At 48.9% G+C, this 27,241-nt stretch overlaps 1 protein-coding gene across 4 annotated transcripts in view; it reads left to right on the top strand.

The window, feature by feature from the left end:
• LOC144510159 (netrin receptor UNC5D-like) overlaps positions 1–27,241 on the top strand; it is a 558,422-nt gene that overhangs the window by 434,639 nt on the left and 96,542 nt on the right. For all 4 annotated transcript variants that reach the window (XM_078239549.1, XM_078239553.1, XM_078239552.1 and 1 more), the window contains 4 exons: positions 12,488–12,668; positions 14,966–15,133; positions 23,078–23,242; positions 26,604–26,636. In XM_078239549.1, the coding sequence (XP_078095675.1) occupies positions 12,488–12,668; positions 14,966–15,133; positions 23,078–23,242; positions 26,604–26,636 (547 nt within the window). The remainder of the gene's footprint in view (positions 1–12,487; positions 12,669–14,965; positions 15,134–23,077; positions 23,243–26,603; positions 26,637–27,241) is intronic.

Genomic DNA, 27,241 nt, shown 5'->3' with positions numbered 1-27,241 from the left:
AGGCAGATGTGTGGGGCGGTGGTGGGGTTGGGGGGGGGGGGGGGGGAGAGACACACACACGCAGCCGACCACACTCAGTCTGATTGGGCTCTGATTCACAGCCATGGAGCTCATTTCCAGACTGTCGTGTCAGTCAGCATGTGGCAATTATTTTCCGTAATTGGAACAAATGTACCAATTAGGCAAAGTTATCCCTCGACGCCCAATGCAGGGTTGTTGAACAAATCCATATATGTCCTTGCATTTCCATTATAGATCTTTTCATTATTAGCAAGGATCTCGGGTTCACACCGGCATTTCAATTGGGCTGATGTGCGACGGTTGAATGTGGACTTTCAGCGTTTGGAGGCGTGCATCAGTTTACAGCATCCAGATTTTGATTCCAGCCGCGCTGTCTTGAAGCAGTTCATCCTGTTTTGAGTGTCATGCTGACAGGCCAGTTTAAGACCCCCTATTGCTGATTAGAATTAAACCATTGATTTTCCAGGAGCAAAATAACAGTGTTTGCCCTCTTACATTTTAAACAACTCGGACGAAACGCTCCAGCAGATGGATGAGCATCAGTGAGAAACAGCGTGCGACCTCTGCAAACCTAAATGAAGCAGGGGAATCAAAGAGAGCAGGGAAAATAATTCTCACTCACTATTTGGACTCATTTTTCTTCCTGTAAGGACTCGGATCTTTTGCACACTACCCGGGGTCGGAGTTGCATTTCTCGTGGGACATGGGTGTCGCTGGCTGGGCCAGCATTTATTTGATTGGCCGTCTCGAGTTGCCCGAGTAGGATGGTGGTGAGCTGCCTTCTTGAAAGGCTGCAGTCCACGTGCTGTCAACCCACAATGCTGGGATTGTCATCGACTTCAGGAAGCGTAGTGGAGAATGTGCCCCTGTCTACATCAACGAAGTAGAAAGGGTCGAGAGCTTAAAGTTTTTAGGTGTCTAGATCACCAACAACCTGTCCTAGTCCCCCCCATGCTGACAGTATAGTTAAGAAAGCCCACCAACGCCTCTACTTTCTCAGAAGATGAAGGAAATTTGGCATGTCAGCTACGACTCTCACCAACTCCTCCAGATGCACCACAGAAAGCATTCTTTCTGGTTGTATCACAGCTTGGTATGGCTCCTGCTCTGCTCAAGACTGCAAGGAACCACAAAAGGTTGTGAATGTTGCCCAGTCCTTCAAGGAGGGAATTCCAGGATTTGGACCCAGCGACTGCGAAGGAACGGCCCAAGTCAGAATGTTGTGTGGCTTGGTCACAATTTGCTCACAGGAAGTTTTGCGCAACTTGATTTTGCTTACAGGAGCACCAGCAGAAATGTGGGCAGCCACAGTATTCCCGTTGCCATGCCGCTCGCACAGTAAAGCTTCCAGTAGAAACTACAGCTCATCCCTCTTTGTGAATTGCACAAGTTTGAAGAGTTATCGGGAAAGGGACTCAACAAGTTTCACCTTCGCTCTTTGTGGCACGTCCTGGGCATCTCATGGAAGGACAATAAGGCCATCGTCTCAAAGGCAAAGCTCTCGGATATCAAACAAGCGTCAAACAGAAGTGACTTCACCAGCATGGGCACAATGGCAAGATGGTGATGGGGCAGCTTCATACAGTCAGTCCTCACCTCAGGAACTTGTGATTGCCCCCCTGAACATTGCAACTCTAAATGAACCAACTTTAAGTGAACCATGGGCTCCCAAAGGAATGAACGTTAATGCCGGATTTAGGGTCCTTTTGACATTTCTTTGCCTGGAAGCACCAGTGTACAAATTGAAATTTGGGTGGCACAGTGTGATGCGTGACAATCAAGCACGGGGAACAAGGCTTCAGTTATTGAAGGCTTTTATTAGCAAACAATGGAACTAACTAACACGAGTACACCAGTTCAGACTGGAGAGGTCCCGCCGGAGCAGAGGGTCTTATACCTCTCCCCAGGAGGCGGGGCCCGACCGGGATGTGCCATAACAACATTTACCACAGGTAAACACCCTAACCCAACAACATTATACAACCCCCACAGTGGCAACACCCTAACCCAACAGTAACATAGGAACAACCCCCAGTGGTAACCAACGATGGTTCACCACATTCACCCCTCCTTTAAAAACAAAGGCCGGCGGGGTGCGAAAACAGGTCATATATGTACAAAATTCACAAGTCCAGACGGTCTGGAGGACCGCACCGTCGCTGTGATCTCCTCAACACCGGTTGCGACACCGGAGCAGGTGCTTGCGGTGGCGTTCTCTCCAAAACAGCGTCCGGCTGTCCCCTCGAGGACTCCCGGGCCGGTTGGCCCTGGTGAGGCGATGGTGCAGGGGATCCTGGAACCTTCTGTGGTGGCGCCGATCTCCGAGTCTCAGGCAAGCTGTACATGGGAGTATAACTGTTATGCACTGGTCCCGGTGCTGACCGCGCCACGTCTGGGGAAGAAATAAGTGATAGGGGATTCGTGACAGGGGGTATGGGAGCGACAGGAGTTGCTACGTCCCCTGCGGGCGCCAGGTCTCGAATGGAGACTGTGTCCTCTCGCCCGTCAGGATATGCCACATAGGCATACTGAGGGTTGGCGTGGAGGAGTTGGACCGGTTCGACCAAGGGGTCGGACCTGCGGGCCCTCACATGTCGCCGCAGAAGGACGGGTCCTGGGTACGTCAACCAGGCTGGTAATGAGATTCCCGAGGACGACTTCCGAGGGAATGAGAACATCCTCTCGTGGGGAGTAGCATTGGTTGCCGTACACAGGAGGGAGCGGATGGAATGAAGCGCATTTGGGAGGACCTCCTGCCAACGGGAGACTGGAAGGCCCCTGGATTTCAGCGCCAGTAGGACAGCCTTCCAGACTGTAGCATTCTCCCTTTCCACCTGTCCGTTACCCCTAGGGCTGTAGCTCGTGGTTCTACTAGAGGCAATCCCGTATGAGAGCAGGAATTGCCTCAAGTCGTTACTCATGAACGACGAGCCCCTGTCGCTATGTATGTAGCAGGGGTACCCGAACAGGGTAAAAAGATCACTGAATGCCTTAATCACTGTGGCAGTCGACGTGTCCGCACAGGGGACAACAAACGGGAACCGGGAGTACTCATCTATTATATTGAGAAAATAGACATTCCGGTCCGTTGAGGGAAGGGGGCCCTTAAAATCCACACTCAGCCTCTCGAAAGGGCGAGTGGCCTTGACCAATTGTGCCCGGTCCGGTCGATAAAAGTGCGGTTTGCATTCCGCGCAAATCCGACAGCTTCTCGTCACTGACCTGACATCCTCCACCGAGTAGGGCAGGTTGCGGGCTTTTACGAAGTGGTAGAGTCGGGTGACTCCAGGATGGCACAGGTCATTGTGGAGGGCCTTCAAGCGGTCCTCCTGCATGATGGCGCATGTTCCGCGCGAGAGGGCATCCGAGGGCTCATTGAGCTTCCCTGGACGATACATAATATCGTAATTATAGGTGGAGAGCTCAATTCTCCATCGCAAGATCTTATCGTTCTTGATCTTGCCCCTCTGCGTGTTACTGAACATAAACGCCACGGATCGTTGATCCGTGATCAGAGTGAACCGCTTCCCCGCCAGGTAATGGCGCCAGTGTCTGACGGCCTCCACAATGGCCTGAGCCTCCTTCTCCACCGCTGAGTGCCGAATTTCGGGGCCTTGAAGGGTGCGGGAAAAGAACGCGACGGGCCTGCCTGCCTGGTTTAGTGTGGCGGCTAGGGCGAAATCAGATGCATCACTCTCCACCTGGAAAGGGATGGATTCATCCACCGCGTGCATCGTGGCTTTCGCAATGTCGCTTTTCAAAGCCTTGAAGGCCAATTGGGCCTCCGGCGAGAGTGGGAAGGTTGTGGACTTGATGAGCGGACGAGCTTTGTCCGCGTAGTTGGGGACCCACTGTGCATAGTACGAAAAGAACCCGAGGCATCTCCTCAGTGCTTTTGTGCTAGCGGGCAAGGGAAGTTCAGTAAGGGGGCGCATACGGTCTGGGTCAGGGCCAATGACCCCGTTTTCCACCACGTATCCAAGGATAGCTAACCTGCGCGTACGGAATACGCACTTCTCCCTGTTATAGGTCAGATTCAGGCGAGATGCAGTGCGCAGAAAGTGTTGGAGATTCGTGTCATGGTCCTGCTGGTCATGGCCGCAGATGGTGACGTTATCCAGGTACGGGAAGGTAGCCCGCAACCCGTTCTGGTCCACCATTCGGTCCATAGCACGCTGGAAGACCGAGACCCCATTGGTGACACCAAATGGAACCCTGAGAAAATGGTATAGACGACCATCCGCCTCAAAAGCCGTGTATTGTCGGTCCTCTGGGCGGATGGGGAGTTGATGGTAGGCGGACTTAAGGTCTATGGTAGAGAACACTCGGTACTGCGCAATCTGATTGACCATATCAGAAATGCGCGGGAGAGGATACGCATCCAGCTGCGTATAACGGTTAATGGTCTGACTGTAGTCGATGACCATCCGCTTTTAACTACCACGACCTGCGCTCTCCACGGACTAGCACTGGCCTGTATGATCCCTTCCTTGAGGAGCCGCTGAACCTCAGATCTGATAAAGATCCGGTCTTCAGCGCTGTAACGCCTACTCTTAGTAGCGATGGGCTTGCAGCCTGCTACCAGATTCTTAAATAAAGAAGGTGTGGTGATTTTTAGTGTGGAAAGATTGCATGCGGGGCGCTTTGGGCAATTTGGAGGCTGCGGCTGATTCCCTACTGCCAGTGAAGGGAGTGGCCCACCGTACTGTAGGATCACACTCTTCATGTGGACCATAAAATTTAGTCCGAGGAGAATTGGCGCACAAAGGTGCGGTAACCCAAGGAGCCTGTATTGCTCGTAAATTGTGCCCTGTACCTCTAGGGTTACCATACACCGTCCTTGGATCGGTACAGACCGGGACCGTGACGCCATGGAAATTGTCTGTTTGGCAGGTAGAACCCGGAGTCCACACCTTTTTGCAGTGTCAGGGTGAATAAAACTCTCGGTGCTCCCACTGTCAAACAGACAATACACAGTACGACCATTTACCTTGATGTTCATCATGGAATTATCAAGCCTGTGGTGCTTTGTCTGGTCCAGAGAGATCGACGCCACCGTTGGCCCCTGGGCGTCACTGCATGCAGCCGAGGTTGATGCTGAGGACCCCTGCTGGTCGCTCCTAGTCGTCGTTGACCATGATGGCCGCCCCCATGAATCGCACGTGGGTGAGGGCGCCAAACGTAGCGACTCCTGGTGGTCTTCCTCCTCCTCCGTCAGCCACGATGGCGCCGTCCTGGATTCGCACGTGGTCGGACCTCGTGGGTACTGCGACGCCGAAGGAGATTGTCTCCGCTCTGGAGGGTTACAAGCTGCACTGCCGTTTTTGGGCTTCGACCTGCAAACTTTAGCATAGTGGCCCTTTTTGCCACACTGGCTGCAGATTGCCGTTTTTGCAGGACACTGTTGCCGTGAATGCTTGGCCCCACCGCAAAAATAGCATCGCTGGCCGCCTGGAGCTGCCGCTGTCGTCGGAGCGATATGGGAGCGCGAGCCCGTGGGGCGAGGAGGGATTTGTGCTTGCTCTTGCCACGTTGTCTCCACGTGGTCTTCGGGGTACAGAGCCAAGCTTTTCGACGCTGCTTCCAGCATCTCAGCCATCTCCATCGCTTGGGTCAAGTTGAGGTTTCCTTTCTCTAGTAACTTAAGGCGGATGTACGAGGACCCTACCCCTGCTACGAACGCATCTCGGGCGAGGTCGTACATATATTGCTCTGCTGACACATCTTTACAATCGCAACCCCTGGCAAGCTGCAAGAGCTCATTGGCGTAGTCCTCCATGGTGTCGCCCGACTGCCGACGTCGTGTAGCGAGGAGGTAACGAGCGTGTATCTCGTTGGGTGGTCTCGTGTATCGTTTCTTCAAGAGCTCGATGGCCATCGGGTAAGTGGTGGCCACACGAATCGCAAGATAAATCGTGTCGCTTACCCTCGCGTGGAGGACTTGGAGTTTGTCGCTGTCTGTAGTAACAGCTGCAGAGGCTGCCAGGTAGTCTTCGAAACACTTCCACCAGTGGTCGAAGGTGTTAGCGGCACCGACCACACGTGGGTCCAGCGCCAGACGTTCTGGTTTTAATATTTGTTCCATACTCCCTTTTTACTGTTGAGAGTTTTATGTTTGCTAATAAAATTGATGCGCGACAATCAAGCACGTGGAACAAGGCTTCAGCTATTGAAGGCTTTTATTAGCAAACAATGGAACTAACTAACACGAGTACACCAGTTCAGACTGGAGGGGTCCCGCCGGAGCAGAGGGTCTTATACCTCTCCCCAGGAGGCGGGGCCCGACCGGGATGTGCCATAACAACATTTACCACAGGTAAACACCCTAACCCAACAACACTATACAACCCCCACAGTGGCAACACCCTAACCCAACAGTAACATAGGAACAACCCCCAGTGGTAACCAACGATGGTTCACCACACAGTGTCACAGTGATTAGCATTGCTGCCTCACAGCTCCAGGGACCCCGGTTCGATTCCCGGCTTGGGTCACTCTCTGCGTGGAACCTGCATGTTCTCCCGTGTCTGTGTGCGTTTCCTCCGGGTGCCCCGGTTTCCTCCCACAGTCCGAAAGACGAGCAGGTTAGGTGGATTGGCCATGCTAAATTGCCCCTTTGTGTCCCGGGATGTACAGGTTAGAGGGATTAGTGGGGGAAAGAGGTGGGGTTACGGGGAAAGGGCCTGGGTGGGATTGTTGTCGGTGCAGACTTGTGGGCCGAATGGCCTCCTTCTGCACTGTAGGGTTTCTATGATTCTATGAAATGTACATATGTACACATATGTACATATGAACATATGTACATATGTTCTGTACATATGCAGCACTGTAAATTCATTTGCTGCTTCATTTGCTGCCTGTTTGTCATCTTACGCAAATGGAAGGGTGCTGACCACGGGGAACCCTTTACAGACAGAGAGGCAGCATGTTGGGAAAGCTCAGTCAACGTCCCAGGCGATGGAGGCCGCAACTTGATGGAGTTGCTGGACCCACCCCGCCCAGGGAATTGAATGAATGAATTTAGATTGGGGTCCGGACGGAACATCTGTCTGTACGCAGAGGTGAAGGATATTTAACAAAGGTTTGGTTCTCGTCTCACCCATTTTCTGGGCGAGAATCATAGAATCCTTACAGAAGGAGGCCATTCGGCCCATCGAGTCGGCACCGACCACAATCCCACCCAGGCCCTATTCCCGTAACCCCACATATTTACCCTGCCCAATCCCCCTGATATTAGGGTCAATTTTGCACGGTCAATCAACCTAACCCCGCACATCTTTGAAGTGTGGGAGGAAACCGGAGCACCCGGAGGAAACCCACACGCAGACACAGGGAGAATGTGCAAACTCCACACAGAGAAAGAGAGATAAAATTTGCGCTTGCCACAGATTTATGTTTCAGGCTCCAAGGATCTCTAAAGTATGTCAGCCACCACACCACATGAAGATTCCTTTTGGACATCCTTGCTGACTGTATAAAACAGGCACTACGTCCATTACATGCTCAGGAGAGCCTGAATATCGACCAAATATACCACTGATTGTATATCGAATAGTGCTGCCCTGCACTGGGCATGGTTTTCCCATTGTGGCAGTGAACAAGCCTGTGCCTGCCATCGGATGAGGACGTAAGACCGTTGATAGTTGGGTTCATCCCAGCCCCCAATGCCATTCCTCAAGAACTCTCCCCACCCCTCCACACCCCGCCCAGGTTCCCAGTTCCAACTCACACTGTCTCTGCACCCTTGTTTCTTTTTTGGTACCTTTCGACACTTTATTCCTAATCAAAAAAAAGCCAATTCAAATTAAGTCCAACCATGGTCCCCACGTGAGGGACAAACCAGATCCAAGCCGACAAGACGCAGAATGCCCTTTCTTTGCCTGGATGCACCAGTGTACAGATTGAAATACTGTACCGTGTATATGCGACACTGTAAACCCATCTGGTTCACTCATGTCCCTTTAGGGAAGGAAATCTGCCGTCCTTACCTGGTCTGGCCTACATGTGACTCCAGAGCCACAGCAATGTGTTTGACTCTCAACTGCCCTCCAAGGGCAGCTAGGGATGGGCAATAGGCTATCCTGATCCTTTAGTCTACTCTAACCTAGGTAAACCACAATCGCAGGCGTCAGCACACACTGAATGCAGCCGGCAAGCCTCATCCCCTATTTGATCACTGTTTCAACCCTGCACCCTTGTTGTTTCTGGCCATTTATGATTTGTGCGCTAGTGTACACAGGGAGACATCTCTGCGACTGCTTCACAGGGCAATCATTAGCGAATGCTGGTGCAGCACAGAGGTGGGGCGGGAGAAGCAGTGCTGTGGGCGAGATTGTCTCTGAGATATTGAGAAATGAATGAGTGGCGAACGGGTCGCCTTATCTTCATGAGGACACAGCCACATATGGATTGCTTTTAAGAGATTGTTCCAGAGCGATTCCATCTCTTGATTCTCTCACCCTTGAACAAAGGCGCGGGTACAGCGGCCAGCCAAGGACATGTGGCACTCGGTGCCGGAATAACCGCACGCCCATTCGGAACGGGCACGCCACAAAATGCCGCGCTAATATTTCTAAAAGTCAACTCATTAAGACCAAAATATCCCTTTGCTGATCTACACATGCTGTATTGCAAAGATCATTCAACATAACATCCTCCTCAGAAACAGGCACCAGACAAAGGACAAGCGGCTGTCACCATGGTGACTACTGCAGCAATTATGTTTCTTTTTAACCAGCAGATAATTTTGAAGAACTATCGGTCTGTACATGCACTGAAAAGGCTATCACAAGGAAAGCTTTCTCGTTGGCCATTCATCACTGATGTATTATTACACGAAAAGCTTCCATCTGATATTCTAAGTAGTTGAATGATATTAACCTTCTTCTTCTGTCTGGAGTCTGTGAAAATACCCCTGCGGATTGCAACTTTCATGATAGATTTGGTGAAAAATGGAAAAAAAAAAGAACAATTTGTGTTATAGCTGAGATTTATCGCCCACTGACGGGCACAAAATATTAGTTTTTCACTGTGTAATTCAGTCAGCAGGAGGGGTGCTTACCTGGGCGAAATATTAAGTTGCCTTTGAAGTCTGCCCGCATTTCTCCTCGGAATTCTGCAGGGACATCGGAGAGAGACATCGCGCCAGGGAAGATCCCAATGCCTGCGGATGGGATTTGGCAGCGTACAGGCAACAGGATGCAGAAGCACAGAAAATAGGCGCAGGAGTGGTGGCACAGTGGCACAGTGGTTGGCACTGCTGCCTCACAGCGCCAGGGACCCGGGTTCGATTCCGTCACACTGTCTGTGCGGAGTTTGCACATTCTCCCCCTGTGTCTGTGTGGGTATCCTCCGTCTGCTCCGGTTTCCTCCCACAGTCCAAAGATGTGCAGGTTAGGTGGATTGGCCATGGTAAATCGCCCCTTAATGTCAGGGAGATTAGCAGGGTAAATATGTGGGGTTACAGGGGTAGGGCCTGGGTGGGATTGTTGTCAGTGCAGGCTTGATGGGCCGAATAGTCTCTTTCTGCACTGTCGGGATTCTATGATGCTATGAACAAAGAACAAAGAACAGTACAGCACAGGAAACAGGCCCTTCGGCCCTCCAAGCCTGTGCCGCTCCTTGGTCCAACTAGACCAATCGTTTGTATCCCTCCATTCCCAGGCTGCTCATGTGACTATCCAGGTAAGTCTTAAACGATGTCAGCGTGCCTGCCTCCACCACCCTACTTGGCAGCGCATTCCAGGCCATTTGTCCCCTCGATCCTAATCGTGGCTGATCCTCCATCACAACACCATACTCCAACATACTCCCCATATCCCTGTAGCATCCAGAAATCTATCTCTCTATTTATGAGATCTTGTTTCAATTATATAGAAACTTGGTTAGTCCGCACCTGGAGTGCTGTGTGCCCTTTTGGTTCCTTTGCCTAAGAAAAAGGATATTATTGCCAGAGAGACAACACAACAAAGGTTCACCAGACTTGTGTCGGGTATAGCCACACTGTCTTATGAAAAGAGATTGGGCAAACTGGGCTTGTATTTTCTAGATTTTCAAAGTATGAGCGGTGATCTCAGTGCAACCTACAAAATACTTAAAGGAATAGACTGGGTAAATGCAGATCCGATGGTTCCCTTGGGGAGTCGGGTATCTGGGGTTACAAACTCAAAATCAGGGGGAAACCACTGAGGACCGAGATAATGAGAAATGTCTTCACACAGAGGCTTGTGAATCTTTGGAATTCCCTGCCCCATAAGGCTGTGAAATTTTGGTCTCCTCATTCTTTTGCCATTCTCCAATCTGCCGAGACTGTTCCAGAATCCACAGAACTTTGGAGGAAGACAACCAATTTGTCCATTATTTCCATGGCCACCTCCTTTAGTGCCCTGGGATGTAGATTATTGGGCCCTGGAGCCTTCCAGTCCCATTAATTTCTCCAGCACTATTCTTTTCGGAATGCTAAGTTCCTTCAAACCCTTCTTCCCACTAGGCTATTGGTTTCCTTACATTTCTGGAAAGTTATTTGAGTCTTCCTCTAGAATCCCTACAGTGCAGAAGGAGGCCATTCGGCCCATTGAGTCTGCACTAACTCTCCATCAGAGAGTCCGACCCAGGTCCTTCCTTATAACCCCACGTATTTGCCCCGCTAACCCCCTAAACTACACATCTTTGGAGACGAAGGGTCAATTTAGCACGGCCAATCCATCTAACCTGCGCATCTTTGGAGTGTGGGAGGAAACCGGAGCACCCGGCAGAAACCCACGCAGACATCGGGAGAACGTGCAAACTCCACACAGACAGTGACCCAAGGTTTGAATTGAACCCGGGTCCCTGGTGCTGTGGGGCAGCAGTGCTAACCACTTCTGTGAAGACAGAACTAAGATCATTTAATTGCTCTGCCATTTCCATGTTCTCTATTAAAATTCTCCTGGTTTGGGCCGTAAAGGCCCAACATTTGTCTTCACAAATCCTTTCCTTTTTGTATACTTGTCAAAGTTTTTAAGTCCGTTTTTATGTTCTTTGCAGGTTTACTCCTGTACTCCATTTTCCCCTCTTTGTCAAGTCCTTGGTCCTCCTTTGCTGAATTCTGAACTGTTCCCAATCCTTAGGTTTGCGACTTTTTCTCACAACTTTATGGCTCCTTTTTAGATCTAATCCTTAATTTCTTCTGTAAGCCACGTTTGTGCCACTTTTCTTGTGTTTTTGTGCCAGAAAGGAATGTATAATTATTGCAATGCATGCATTTGTTCCTTAAATATTGGCCATTGTCTGTCCGCCCTTTTCAGAAGTTTCCCAATCTATCGTAGTTAACTCATGCCTCATACTTCCGTAGTCTCCTCCGTTTCGATTTTGGACTCAAGTTTCACATTGAATTTCCTCACCTCCATCCGACTGAAGAATTCTATCATGTCATGGTCACTGCTCCCTGAAGGACTGGGCTGAAGAAAATTGTTTTCATTGAGAGGGCTAGGGTTTAGGGTTTTGAAATGCTCAAGCCCAGAGTGATGCTCGGTTTCTGAGTTTATTCATGATGTTGGGATGGGGAATTGGAAGCCAAAAGCGGGAATGGCGCCCGGCATCCAACCGGACGCTATCTTCCCGGGTCACTTTCATTGATGTAATCATCCTCATGCGGGGTACGGCGCAAGGTTGATTTTAATATTCATTACTTCATTTGAATCTCTTTAGTGAGCTCCAGGTGGTATTGTTCGGAATCACTTGGCTCTCCGACCTCGCCAGTGAGGGTTCCCCCCAGCGAGGAACTCAGCTGGTCCCCAGCAACACGGACCAGACGTGGTGGCCTCGCTGCTGGGACCGGAGGCCACTGAGGCCCCTCGGGAGGTCGGGCGCGGGGCGTGGCCCCTTTGGCAGTGCCAGGGCCTGCAGGGTGCCCTGGCACTGCCAGGGTGCCACACTGGCAGTGCCTATCAGGTACTGAGCTGTGCCAAGGGAGCGGGCTCTGAGGGGGTTGGGGCCTCACTGAGGTGGGGCCAGACAGGAAAGAGCCAGACCTGGGGGAGGAGGGGGTAAGGAGGGTACGGAAGGGGGGACTCAGCATCAAGGGTGGGGGCCAGTGGTGGGGCCAGCCATCGGGGGTCGATCCACTGGGAGATTGGCACATGCCCAATGGCCCCCTGAGCACTCTGCCGTTGGTCTCTCCAGCGGGTTTAGGCTCCCCCCTTCCATGCACAACCCACACCCCCCGAGTGCCATAAATGCATGAAACTCGGCTCACCAGAAATACGAACTCTTTGATTTGGGGGGGGAAAGGGGATGGTTATTGGGCAGAAAAATGGAGTTGGCTTCGAAGTTGAGTCCTGATCTTCTTGAATTGTGGAATGGCGCTAGAGAGGGCGAATTACCTCCACCTGCTCCATATTCTTGTTCCTTGGCCATGAATGATGGCCTTGGCCCGGTTTCTTGGAAAACCTGGATCTCAGCAGTGTCCTTTTGCCTTGTCTTGTAGGTCGAATGGCTGAAGAATGAAGAACCAATTGATCCGCAGCGCGACCCGAACATTTACACCACAGCAGAGCACAATCTAATCATTGAGCAAGCGCACCTCTCCGACTCGGGCAACTACACCTGCGTGGCTTCCAATGTGGTGGCCAAGCGACGCAGCAGTGCCGCCACGCTGACTGTGTTTGGTAAGTCGGGCCACCATTCTGCAGTATTTGGTTTGAAATGACAACCGCATTTCAGTAGTGTCTTTCACAACCCCGGGATGTCCCAAAGCAATTCGCAGCCAAACCTTTGGAGTGTGGCAAGTGTTGTGAAGTACTAAATGTGGCAGACTTGTTCAGGAAAGAGAACTCTCCCACACAGCGTCAAAACAAATGGGCAGAAGTTTTAAGCATTGGCTGACAGATTAATGTTTGCCAGGAAACAGAGAGAACAGACGGCACGGCAGAACAGCAGTTCGCACGGCTGCCTCACAGCGCCAGGGACCCGGGTTCAATTCCAACCTCGGGTCACTGTCTGTGCGAAGTCTGCACGTTCTGCCCGTGTGTGCGTGGGTTTCCACCGGGTGCTCCAGTTTCCTCCCACAGTCCAAAGTTCTGCAGGTTAGGTTGATTGATCATGCTAAATTGCGCCTTAGTGTCCAAAGATCTGCAGAGTAGGTGGACTGGCCATGCTAAATCGTGTCTTAGTATCCAAAGATGTGCAATTTTGATGGATTGACCATGCTAAATTGCACTTTAGTGTCCAAAGATGTGCAGATCAGGTGGATTGGCCGTGCTAATTTGCCCTTTAGTGTCCAAAGATGTGTATGTTGGGTGGGTTGGTCATGCTAATTTGCCCCTTAGTGTCCAAAGATGTGTAGGTTAGGTGGATTGTCCATGCTAATTTGCCCCTTAGTGTCCAAAGATGTGTAGGTTAGGTGAATTGTCCATGCTAATTTGCCCCTTAGTGTCCAAAGATGTGTAGGTTAGGTGGATTGTCCATGCTAATTTGTCCTTTAGTGTCCAAAGATGTGTAGGTTAGGTGGATTGGTCATGCTAATTTGCCCCTTAGTGTCCAAAGATGTGTAGGTTAGGTGGGTTGGCCGTGCTAATTTGCCCTTTAGTGTCCAAAGATGTGTAGGTTAGGTGGATTGGTCATGCTAAATTGCCCATTAGTGTCCCAAGATGTGTTGGGTAGATGGAATAGCCGTGAGAAATGTGTGGGGTTACGGGGATAGGGTGAAGGAGAGGGCCTGGGCAAGATACTTTGTCAGAGAGTCGGTGCAGACTTGATGGGCCGAATGGCTTCCTTCTGCACTGTAGGGATTCTATAAAAAACAATCCTGCTCCACTTGGAGCAGTAGCGTGGGAGTTTTAACAGCCAGCTGAGAGGGTGGGCAGAGTTATTTTGGACTGAGATGAGGAGAGCATCTTCACACTCGGTGGGTTTGTCTACTCCTGACAGCTATGGATGCTCAGTCATAGAGTATGTTCAAGGCAGAGACTGATGTCTTCTTGGGTGGGAAAGAAATTCAGATATGGGTGTGGTGCTGCTGGAACGTGAACCTGATGGTTAACCGTAATGGAACTGAATGGCGGAGCAGGCTCTGAGGGTTGAATGCCATCCATGTTTGTTCCAGTCTCTCATCGAAAACACAACAGGCTGGATTTTACAGGGAGTCATGTCCCCCATGCTCCCCCCGACCCTTCCAGCTAAAAGGTCAGCGGAAAGCCCACCCATGATAAACCTGGCTGCCCCACATTGAGTGGCTCATGGCCGTCTTCCCTCTGGTGAGGAAGAGGTGGCAGTCAATCATGCAGTTGTCCCTTCTGGGGTTACAGCCTGTCCCCGAAGAAGAGGAGATTGTGGAAACTGTGCTGAAGGAAAATCTGGGGTATCGGCAGGACCTGGCTGGCAGGCCCCAGAGAGCATGGCGGGCGCGGTAAAGGCAGGGTATGACTTTGGGAGGGGAGTGCCTTCAATGGGCGCAGGGGCCGCCAACTGAGGTACCCCCTTTCCCGACATCAGCCTGCCTAGTCAAAGCTGCCAAGCCACTCGCTTGCCCTGCCAGAGGTTAAATAGTGGCGGGCTTGAGATGAGACATAAAATTGACCATAATTGGCCTCAGGAGGTCCAAGGGTGGGTGGGCTGGCCGATGCCTTCACTGTAAAATGGGAGACAGGTCAGAGATGAGCCAAAGGCAGCAAGTGGATAGGCCACGCACTGAATTCAATGAATGCCTCTCGCTTTCAAACTTGCTGGTGGGGGAGCGTAAAATCCAGCCCAATGTCTCCGACAGGGCAGCACTCCCTCAGTATTGCACAAGGAACAGCCTAGATTGTGGGATCCAGGTTTCTATCGCAGGGTGCAACTTTCTAACTCAGGGGCAAGGGAGCGACCAACTAGGCTGTCACCTTGACAGGACAGGAGTCATTCATCTGTTTGTGACTCATTGACTTCCCAGGGCTGGTCAGAGGTCTAACTGATGTCTTTGTTTCAGTGAATGGTGCCTGGTCAACATGGACAGAATGGTCACCTTGCAGTATCCATTGCGGCAGAGGGTCGCAAAAACGCACAAGGACCTGCACCAACCCCGCACCACTCAACGGAGGAACCTTCTGCGTGGGAATTTCAGTGCAGAAGAATGCCTGCTCCTCGCTTTGCCCAGGTTAGACGCTCAACTTGAGGGTGGCCGAGTAGCAAACATTAAAGCTGCTTGGCAATTAGTTAAGATTATATTATTCTAACAGGGTTAGACAGGGTACATTTAGAAAGAATGTTCCCAATGGTTGCGGGGGGAGACCAGAACTAGGGGGTCATAGTTTGAGAATAAGGGGTCAACCTTTTAGAACTGAGGTGAGGAAAAGTTTCTTTGCCCAGAGGGTGGTGGAATTCACTACCATTGAAGCCAAGACGTTGTCTGATTTCAAGAAGAGATTACATCTAGTTCTTGGGGCTAAAGGGATCTGGGGGAAGCGGGGGGAACCAGGATATTGAATTCGATGATCAGCCATGATCAAAATGAATGGTGGAGCAAGTCGAAGGGCCAAATGGCCTACTCCTGCTTCTAGTTTCTCTGTTTAGCCACAAGGAGTTAATATAGATTTTTGTCAATCTCGTAGTTTTGAAGACTGGATCCGCACAGCAGACGGCTACGAGCAATAGCTATTGTCATTGCACTGAAATACCTTATGCTTGATAGCCATATTACTGAAACCGTTATAAGGCAGAGGAATTGAGCAATTTTAGCTGCTTTAAAGTAATAAATTAGAATTTTGTTTGAACCTGTACGACAATCAGAAAAGATTGAAGTGGGTGACTGTCACAGAGTTGACATAAAACCCAGCCAGCTTCCTTCCATCATCATTGCAATCAGTGGAATTCTTCGCCAAGGGTCACAGAGTGTCAGCGAAGGAATGGCAACAGAATGCGAGAGAAACCCCAGTCAGCCAGTCAGGTGGGTGAGCCTTCATCGGAACAGGAAAATGTTTGCAAAGCAACTGGTTTCTTAAGAGTGGGGAGATGGGGAAAGAGCCTGGGGGAAGGGCAAAGGGCAGGATAGGTTAGATGGCAAGAATGGGTGGTGGTGCAAGGCAAAAGGAGATGGTAATGGGAAAAGCAAAGAACCGAAAGATGGTTCTTAGGGTGGAGGTGTAAATGGGAAGAGCAGAATCAACACCAATACCTCCTGTCCAAAATAACGAAGAAGAAATTATGATTCAAAATTGTTGAACTGATTTGATTTGATTTATTATTGTCACGTGTATTGGGATACAGTGAAAAGTCTTGCTTCTTGCACGTTATACAGACAAAATATACTGTCCATAGAGTACATTTTTAAAATTCATTTATGGGACATGGGCATTGCTGGCTAAGCCAGCATTTATTATCCATCCCTAGTTGCCCCTTGAGAAGGTGGTGGTGAGCTGCCTTCTTGAATCGCTGCAGTCCACGTGCTGTGGGTTGACCCACAATGGCGTGAGGGAGGGAATTCCAGGATTTCTGGGAGAAGGGGAGGAGGGAAGGAGAGGGTGCAGAATATAATTGAAAAGAGTTGGAGTCCAGTTGTAAGCGCAAGAAGTCACATCGCTCTGGCGCCATCTTGAAAGTGAAACTTGACGTTCAGTCCCAAAGGTTTATGGTGTCTCATCAAAAGCTAATAATAATGGGCTGGTCTGTGCACAAATCTTTCATCCTTCACTTCGGACTGCTGATAGATGTTAAGATTAGAATATTCACGAGTGTTAATTAACAAGCGAAAAACCTTTCTCACTCACAGTTCTCCCCGTTTCAGTTGAATTGCTGCAAAATAGTTTGATAATGAGAAAACGCTGAATAGTTAGTGCTCTGAATCACTCCTAGAACTTTGGTTCATCAAAGGATAAGGCTTTTAATAGACTGCGTCACCAGCGTTCTTTCCATGAATTCAGATATTACTCGTACCAGTTATCTGTCTGGAAAAAGTTTGAGAGCCATCTGTTACACTTGTACACCAGAGTTCAGAGATCACACTTTGTGTAAAAAAAGCAACAATTTTCGACTTGCTATTCTTGAACAATTTTACGGAAGACAGGCAAATAACGTCAGTCACTTACTGCTGATATTTTCCGACTTCTTTTCAGCCCCCAGTGCAGGTGTGCAGGCACGGAAAACAGTGCCGCTACCCCTGTATGTATGTGACTCCAGACCCACAACAATGGGCTTCGTTCACTCTTTTGGTGCCCTTGGTGAAATAGCCTGACGGGTTGCGTCGGGAGGAACGATGGCCGGAATTCTTCGGCCGTTCATGCCGGCGGGATTCTCCAGTCCTGCCGGCAGCGCAACCCCCGTCTGTGGGTTTCCCGTCGGCCTGGGGTGACGTCAGTGGGAATTCCCATTGACAGCAGCGGGACCAGAGAATCCCGCTACTAGCAAACAATGTACCACTTCCTGCCAGCAGGAAGCATGCGACTGGGAGGCTGGAGAATCTTGCCTCATAATCCAATATATCCTATATAGCACACAAGAAACAATACTTTTCACTGTATCCCAATACACGTGGCAATAATAAATCAAACCAAATCAGTTCAACAATTTTGGATCATAATTTCTTCTTCGTTATTTTGGACAGGAGGTATTGGTGATGATTCTGCTCTTCCCATTTACACCTCCACTCTAAGAACCCATCTTTTGGTTCTTTGCTTTTCCCATTACCATCTCCTTTAGCCTTGCACCATCATGCCTCCTTACCGTCTAACCTATCCTGCTATCTACCCTTGTCCCTGGCCCTTTCCCCTTCTCCCGACTCATTAAAAAATAGTTACGTCGCAAAGATTTTCCTGTTCTGATGAAGGCTCACCCACCTGACTGGCTGACTGTAGTGTTGCAAGAAGGAGAGCGAACCGGCTTCTCAAAGTTTGAATCGGACTGCTGACTTTGCCATCAAGGCGCACGTCCAACTAATTAATTTTGTGAAACATTTTGCGGACCTCAGGCCCTTGTGAAACATGTCGTTCCACACAGTTCGGTTCTAAAATCTGTCATTATCGTCGCAAGTCGTTCGAACCCGGATCAGGCTTTTCTCGTCAGCACGAGCTCCCTCTCTGATTTTATTAAGATCCATTTGCAAAAAAAAAATGCCAGCTGCGTCCTTTGCAAGTTGAATCGAAGCCAGCGTTGCCATTTGCAATGTGCCAGACATTTTGTCTTAAATCTCTCTTTGTTAATCATTTGATCATAATCTTTAAAGTGTATTCATAGAGGAGCTCACATCTGCCACGCTATTGAATTAGTGGAACACTTCTCGCCAGCAAGATTTATTGTCGGAACGTTGGGGGAAAAAACCTTCCCTGCAAAGGTGCACTAATTTTTAGGAGCCTTGAGCTTTGATTCAGGGCATAATTAGGTTGTCTAAATTTATTCTGAGGATAAGCAAGAATCCTTAAAGAGTCAGCGCTCGACTCTCACTTCCACCTGGCGGGTTAACGATGTTAATCCTAATTGTAATCAAAATCAATCGAAACAGAAGGAAGCCCTTTATCCCTCGAGACTATTCTGCCATTTCCTGAGATCCTGGATGATTTGTATCCTAGCTCTGTATTCCCTGCCTTCACCCCATATCCGCTCGTAACTTTGGTTAACAAAGAACTATTCATGTCAGGCTTACAAATTTCACTGGACAGTCTCCCCATGTGGTGGCACACTCTACCCATGCTCAATGATCCGCCCGCTCCCCAAACCAGTTAATATGTTCACAGAAGCATTGGTCACTTAAATGGGTCATCTAACCTCCTGGTGGGTGGCCTTATCTACAAACTTATTGATTTGATTTATTATTGTCACATGTATTAACATACAGTGAAAAGTATTGTTTCTTGCGCGCTATACAGACAAAGCATACCGTTCATAGAGAAGGAAAGGAGCGAGTGCAGAATGTAGTGTCACAGTCACAGCTAGGGTGTAGAGAAAGATTAACTTAATGCGAGGTAGGTCCATTCAAAAGTCTGACAGCAGCAGGGAAGAAGCTGTTCTTGAGTCGGTTGGTACGTGACCTCAGACTTTTGTATCTTTTTCCCAACGGAAGAAGGTGGAAGAGAGAATGTCCGGGGTGCGTGGGGTCCTTAATTATGCCGGCTGCTTTGCCGATGCAGCGGGAAGTGTAGACAGAGTCAATGGATGGGAGGCTGGTTTACGTGATGGATTGGGCTACATTCACGCCTTTTTGTACTTCCTTGCGGTCTTGAGCAGAACCGGAGCCGTGCCAAGCTGTGATACAACCAGACTGACCGCCCGCACCCCCGCCCCCCCCCCCGGCCCCCATCCCCACCCCTCCCATCACCCCGCCGCACCCAAACCAGGCAATATGTTCACAGGCGGAAAGCCCATTGGTCACTTAAATGGGTCATCTGGCCCTCCCAGTGGGTGGCCATATCTGCAAACTCCCCTCCCCCCGCCCAGCCTCCAAAATTCTGGTCTCTGTGTCTCAAGCTTGGAAACGCTCCGTGGCACATCGATGCGTGCTTGCTTTTGGGCAGGCAACCTGGAGGAAATTCAACCAGGGGAGATACACCCATACAAAGAACCCCACTGATTTTGTTTTGTTATCCTCTAAATTGAAAACAATTTGGAAACGTCTGGCGTGCTGCTTTCTAGAAAGAGCTCCCCCCCCCCACCCCACCTCTCCTGCTCCCCCCACCCATAGCCCTCTCCCCCGACAACATCCAGTGACTGTAAATATGGAAGTGAATTTCACAAAGCACACACTTGTGCCAAAAACGTGTTCAGTGTAAACCCTTCCAATTTGTGCGGATTGTGAAATAGCTCAGTTACAGTGAAAGAGAAATGAAGGCCGGAATTCTCTGATGTTGTTCATCCCACCCCCACTGCCGGTGAGAAAGGAGAATTTGCCGCTCGGTCAAATCTCCGCTCACAGCAGCAGGACCGGACATTCCCAGCCGTGGGCGGGTTCAGACTTTTGAATGGACCTATCACGCATTAAGTTGATCTTTCTCTACACCCTAGCTATGACTGTAACTCTACATTCTGCACTCTCTCCTTTCCTTCTCTAGGAACAGTATGTTTTGTCTGTATAGCGTGCAAGAAACAATACTTTTCGCTATATACTAATACATGTGTCAATAATAAATCAAATCCAATCAGAAGGATGATGATTTGCCTATGTTAAATAATGGCTCAATCAATTCAACAGATTAATTACACAGACAGACACAGAACTTACAGCACAGAGGAAGGCCAGTTGGCCAAACTGGTCTGTGCCAATGTTCATGCTGCACTTTAGCTCCCCCTCACCTTGGTTCATCTAACCCGATCTGTACTATTCACCTCAAATACTTCCTGTGACAGTAAATGCCACATTCTAACCATGTTCTGGGTAAAGAGGTTCCTTCTGAATTGCCTACTGAATTTATTGGTGACTCCAAATTTTGGTCTTCCTCACAAGTTGAAACATCTCTACTTCTGCCTTGTCGAACTCCGTCGTAATCTTAAAGGCCTCAGTCAGGTCAGTCCTCAGATTCTCTTTCTGAGAGAAAAGAGCCTCGTTCAGCAGAGTCTTTCCCGGCCAGTTGACCCCACAGTTCCCGAAGCATCCTGGTAAAGGGAGGCAATGGCCTAGTGGTATTACCGCTGGACTATTAATCCAGAAACTCAACTCATGTTCTGGCGACCCGGGTTCGAATCCCGCCACAGCAGATGGTGGAATTTGATTTCATAAAAAGTATCTGGAATTAAGAATCCACTGATGACCATGAAACCATTGTCGATTGTCGGAAAAACCCATCTGGTTCATTAATGTCCCTCTAGGGAAGGAAATCTGTCATCCTTACCTGGTCTGGCCTACATGTGACTCCAGAGCCACAGCAATGTGGTTGACTCTGAAATGGCCAAGCAAGAACTCAAACGGGAAGTTAGAAGGGCAAAAAAAGGTCACGAGATGGTCTTGGCAGGCAGGATTAAGGAGAATCCTAAGGCATTCTATTCATACGTTAGGAACAAAAGAGTTGTCAGGGAGAAAATCGGACCTCTCAGGGACAAAAGAGGGGAATTATGCTTAGAACCCAAGGGAATAGGGGAGATCCTAAATGAATACTTTGCATCGATATTCACGAAGGAGAGGGACGTGTTAACCGGGAGTGTCTCGGAGGGAGGTGTTGACCCGTTAGAGAAAATCTCCATTACAAGGGAGGAAGTGTTAGGTTTTTTAGGGAACATTGAAACTGACAAAGCCCCAGGGCCTGATGGCATCTATCCTAGACTGCTCAGGGAGATGAGAGATTAAATTGCTGGGCCTCTGACGGAAATTCTTTGGACACAGGTGAGGTCCCTGAGGATTGGAGGATAGCGAATGTGGTCCCGTTGTTTAAGAAGGGTGGCAGGGATAACCTGGGTAATTATAGGCCGGTGAGCTTGACGTCCGTGGTAGGGAAGTTGTTGGAGACGATTCTTAGAGAATGGATGTATGCGCATTTAGAACGGAACAATCTCATTAGCGACAGACAGCATGGTTTTGCAAGAGGGAGGTCGTGCCTTACAAATTTGGTGGAGTTTTTTGAGGAAGTGACAAAAACGGTTGACGAAGGAAGGGCCGTGGATGTCATCTATATGGATTTCAGTAAGGCATTTGACAAAGTCCCACATGGCAGGTTGGTTAAGAAGGTTAAGGCTCATGGGATACAAGGAGAAGTGGCTAGATGGGTGGAGAACTGGCTTCGCCATAGGAGACAGAGGGTAGCGGTCGAAGGGTCTTTTTCCGGCTGGAAGTCTGTGACCAGTGGTGTTCCGCAGGGCTCTGTACTGGAACCTCTGCTATTTGTGATATATATAAATGATTTGGAAGAAGGTGTAACTGGTGTTATCAGCAAGTTTGCGGATGACACGAAGATGGCTGGACTTGCGGATAGCGATGAGCATTGTCGGGCAATACAGCAGGATATAGATAGGCTGGAAAATTTGGTGGAGAGGTGGCAGATGGAATTTAATCCGGATAAATGCGAAGTGATGCATTTTGGAAGAAATAATGTAGGGAGGAGTTATACAATAAATGGCAGAGTCATCAAGAGCATAGAAACACAGAGGGACCTAGGTGTGCAAGTCCACAAATCCTTGAAGGTGGCAACACAGGTGGAGAAGGTGGTGAAGAAGGCATATGGTATGCTTGCCTTTATAGGACGGGGTATAGAGTATAAAAGCTGGAGTCTGATGATGCAGCTGTATAGAACGCTGGTTAGGCCACATTTGGAGTTCTGCATCCAGTTCTGGTCGCTGCACTACCAGAAGGACATGGAGGCGTTAGAGAGTGTGCAGAGAAGGTTTACCAGGATGTTGCCTGGTATGGAGGGTCTTAGCTATGAGGAGAGATTGGGTAAACTGGGGTTGTTCTCCCTGGAAAGACGGAGAATGAGGGGAGATCTAATAGAGGTGTACAAGATTATGAAGGGTATAGATAGGGTGAACGGTGGGAAGCTTTTTCCCAGATCAGAAGTGACGATCACGAGGGGTCACGGGCTCAAGGTGAGAGGGGCGAAGTATAACTCAGATATCAGAGGGATGTTTTTTACACTGAGGGTAGTGGGGGCCTGGAATGCGCTGCCAAGTAGGGTGGTGGAGGCAGACACGCTGACATTGTTTAAGACTTACCTGGATAGTCACATGAGCAGCCTGGGAATGGAGGGATACAAACGATTGGTCTAGTTGGACCAAGGAGCAGCGCAGGCTTGGAGGGCCGAAGGGCCTGTTTCCTGTGCTGTACTGTTCTTTGTTCTTTGTTCAAGCCACTGAGTTCAAGAGGCAATTAGGGATGGGCAATAAATGCTGGCCCAGCCAGCGATGCCCATGTCCCACGAATGAATTAAAAATGGTCTAATTTTGCACCTTCCATTAGTGCCTCTCATGCTTGAACTTGCCCACTGCTGTTTTAGTTGGCTAATTGTGATAAATAAACAGAGGAGAAAATTAATGCTTGCCCACATCTGCCTTTACAACCCTTTGCCCCAACGCAACAGCTGTAAAGGTTGCTGTCTGGACAGCATGACAAAAGAAGAGGGTGTGATTTCTCTATCACTGAGGTTTGTTAAAAGTAAAACGTGTTTGTGTTTGTTCCATCTATGTGTTGAAGTGGATGGTGCCTGGGAACCCTGGAACGGGTGGTCAGTCTGTTCCTCTGACTGCGAGCACCAAAGAGTTCGCGCCTGTGTGGCCCCGGAACCGAGATACGGAGGCAAGTTCTGTGAGGGAGTGAACCAGGAGTCAGAGAACTGCACCGAGGGGCTGTGCATTCAAAGTACGTAACATAGTAGCTTTTGTTGACCTAGCAGCAATCTTTCGTGAAGCAACTGGAAATTGAAGCCCACTTTGTTCTGCTGAATTGACGTTTGGTCAACAGGAGTTATTTCAAGGTCAAAGACAAGATGATGAGGAAGAAAATGCATTGCCACATCTCACATTTAAAAGAACAGGAAGCTCCACAGTTAATTGCAAAGCCTTGACCCAGTTCATGTTCCAGAGGGTTCTCTTGCAGGGTTGTCAATTGTCCTTTTCTGAGCATTCCTCAGTAAGGAACCTCAGTACTTTTTTTGTACATTGCTTGGCCGTTTATGGTTTGGTTTTTGCCAAGGCGTTTGGCACTGCTGCCTCACAGCGCCAGGGACCCGCGTTCGATTCTGGCCTCGGGTCAGTGTCTGTGCGGAGTCTGCACATTCTCCCCGTGTCTGCGTGGGTTTCCTCCGGGTGCTCCGGTTTCCTCCCACAGTCCGAAAGACGTGCTGGTTAGGGTGGCATTAGCCGTGCTAAATTCTCCCTCAGTGTACCCCGAACAGGCGCCGGAGAATGGCGACTGGGGGATTTTCACAGTAACTTCATTGCAGTATCAACGTAAACCCGCTTGTGACAATAATAAATAATCTTAAGACTTAAACTTAGCCGTGGCCACTGCACTGCAAAGCAAGTCAGTATGTGAAATGCTTCACAGTGGGTTTCGGGCAATATAAAGAAATAGTAGCATATATTTCATTTGACATTTATTAACTTCTGAGTAATCCAGTTCTTATTAATACCTTTCCAGTTTTACTGTCTGTCACTTACATGCTTTGCATCTGCATTCTAATCTGAATTTACCTTATTTTTAGAAATTAATATTTTCAGTGAGTTTCTCTTTGTGATACAAAAGTTAAGCCTCCCTAATCTCTCCTCAAAGCTCCTTCACTTCTTCAAGGATAATACAGCTGAAATGGATGGTGGTGCACCCAAAGCTGTACGTACTATGCTGCGATCATCAACTGTTCATGGATTCTTAAATTGTTTAAACTATCTGTATTCATTTGCTGTGTTCAGATTTGCCTTCCCCTTTATGCTTTCCTCATTTTACTAGCATCCAAGCTCGTGTAAAAGGAATCAAAACATTTTCTATACGCATATATAAGGCAGTAAAAAAGAGCATGGGGCCTACTCAGGACTCATACATGGAGGCTGGAAAGGCTGAGGAACTAAATGAGTACTGTGCGCCTCTCTTCAGCAATGCTGGAGGTGCTGCCAAAGTCACAGCACAACGGTTAGCACTGCTGCCCCACAGCGCCAGGAACCCAGGTTCAACTCCAGCCTTGGGTCACTGTCTGCTTGGGGTTTGCACGTTCTCCCCCGTGTCTGCCTGGGTTTCCTCCAGGTGCTCCGGTTTCCTCCCACACTACAAAAATGTACAGGTTAGGTGGATTGGCCGTGCTAAATTGCCCCTTAGTGTCAGGCAGATTAGCAGGGTAAATATGTGTGGATCGGTCCTGGGTGGGTTTGTTGTCAGCGCAGACTCGATGGGCCGAATGGCCTCTTTCTGCACTGCAGGGATTCAATGATTGATGGTGAATGACAAGGTCACTGAAACACTGGATGTGCTAAAAATTGAATAAGTTGCGGTGTCAGAAGGGCTATCTGTATTTCAAGTTGATAAGTCATCAGGGCCAGATAAGAGGCAACTGAGGATATAGAGGGAAGTAAGGGTGGAAATTGTAGAGAGACTGGCCATAATCTTCCAATCCTCCTTCGATACAAGGGTGCTGCCAGAGGGCTTGAGAATGTTACACCGTTGATCGAAGTAGAGTGTGAGGATAAACCCAGCAACTAAATGTCAGTCAGTTTAACCTCAATGGTGGGAAAGTTTTTAAATGATAACTTAGGACAATAAAAAAGGCTCACTTGGACAAATATTTATTCAGTAATGAAAGCCTACGTGGATTTATTAAAGATAAATCATGTTTCACTGTTACAATTGGTTATGTAGCAGGGAAAGATGTTAAAAGGTAGATGTGGTGTGCATGGACTTCCAAAAGATGTTTGATAAAGTGCCACATAACAGGCTTGTCGGCCAAGTTATAGAATTTATAGAATGGAATCTCTACAGTGCAAAAGGAGGCCATTTGGCACATTGAGTCTGCACCGACTCTCCAACAGAGCATCTTACCCCACACCTCAGCCCCCCGCCCTATCCTTATAACCCCTGTGCATTTACTATGGCCAATCCACCTAACGTGCCCATCTTTGGACACTAAGGGGCAATTTAGCATGGCCAATCCACCTAACCTACACATCCTTGGACACTAAGGGGCAATTTAGCATGGCCAATCCACCTAACCCGCACATCTTTGGATTGTGGGAGGAAACCGGAGCACCCAGAGGAAACCCACGCTGACACAGGGAGGGCGTGCAACAACCTGTTGAACCAGAATCTGTGGAATTCTTTACCGCAGAAAGCTGCAGAGGTTGGATCGTTCAGTATGTTCCAGGATGAGGTGGACATTTTCAATCAGGAAGGAATCAAGGTTATGGGGTTAAAGCAGAAAAGTGGATTTGAAGATTATATCAGAGCAACCATGATCTCATTGAATGGCAGAGCAGACTCAATGGGCTGAATGGCCTACTTCTGCTCCTGAAGGTCTTATGGATTTATTCAGCTGAATGCCTTGTTTCTATGCTGTAAATACTTTGTAGTAGTTCACTCAACTAAAGGCCAACAAGCCTTGGAGTACAGATGTCATGATGATAACCAGGCCCTCTGCATAATAGAATAGACACTTGGGCATGGCACTGAATGGGCACAGATGCTGCCAATGGAACACATGTGCCAACGAGGGGAGGCAAGAAATAAAGTCAGATAAAATTTAATCAAAAACTGCACCTGCACCCACTTTGCAAAAATGTGGATAGTTCTGCTTTTGGTTATTCTCAATGACAGAGCGGGCGAGGAACTGCCCTCACTGCCAAAGCCGGCTTTCGGAACCGCTGGCCTCAGAGTGAGTCGGCAGTGGAGCGGTTAAGGTTTGCTCTCCGTCATTCAGTCGCAGGTTCGAAACCACGGTGTGCCGAGACACTTTGGTCCATCCACTTTGATGAGTTTGCCAGATTGCCGTCGAGGGTTGCTGGGCGAGACGCGGGGGAAATAGGAATCCTATCAATCACACTCCGTGGGGATGCGCCTCCTGCTAGCTCACCAGACACACGTTTGGAGCTACTGAGAGCATCTGCAATCCGCACATGACCCATCCCAGCTGGCAGCAAAAAGCAAACTGGAGCAAATGGAACCCAAAATGAGAAATGGCATTTGCATCTGAAGCTTTTGCACGCACCCTATTTATTATTTGCTCTGTTTCTTTCAACAGGCCAGACGCCTCTGCAGGAAGTGCAGCCTCAAAGTAAGTGTTTCTAATGATACCAGTTTTAATTTCATAGAAATAAGCTGTGCCTGACAAGATAAGTGCGGATGGGGAAGGTCATGTAAAACCATCTCAGCTTACAAAAATCTGCAGCCTCTTCCTCCACGCCAACCATTTTAAGACTGTGCCCCTTTTGTTCTGGGATTACCTTCAAGTCGTGCCCCAGATTGATTTTATTGTTGTCATTTAATCGAGGGCATGTTTCTCCGAAACCTTCTCTCAATTGCCTCCTTTCAAGGTGAGCCAGTCCCAACCTCTCTGCTCTTCCCTCGTTAGTTATTCCCATGACACATGGATCAACGCCGACAAGAAAGGACAGTGTTGCTCCACTTCTGTAGGAAGACGCCTGCCAGAACTTCACAATAATGGGAAGGGGCATCGCTTCTCTGCTTTATATTTTAATACATGCTTCTGTACGCCACCTTGAGTGTTTCCCTTGTGTCCCACACAATGTCAGTCTTTGCACTTTATTCAATAGTCTACAGCTAGAAGTGCTGGTTTTTCTCTGATTTTCACAACACAGCGTCCAGTTGTTTATTTTTTTTGAAGACCCATGATTGGCTTTACTGACCTGGAGCGGTGGC

Source organism: Mustelus asterias, chromosome 22 (genome assembly GCF_964213995.1).
Source record: "Mustelus asterias chromosome 22, sMusAst1.hap1.1, whole genome shotgun sequence".
In the NCBI taxonomy this organism is placed as follows: domain Eukaryota; kingdom Metazoa; phylum Chordata; class Chondrichthyes; order Carcharhiniformes; family Triakidae; genus Mustelus; species Mustelus asterias.
The sequence above is the reverse complement of the archived record's forward strand: the minus strand, read 5'-3'. Positions and strand labels throughout refer to the sequence as shown.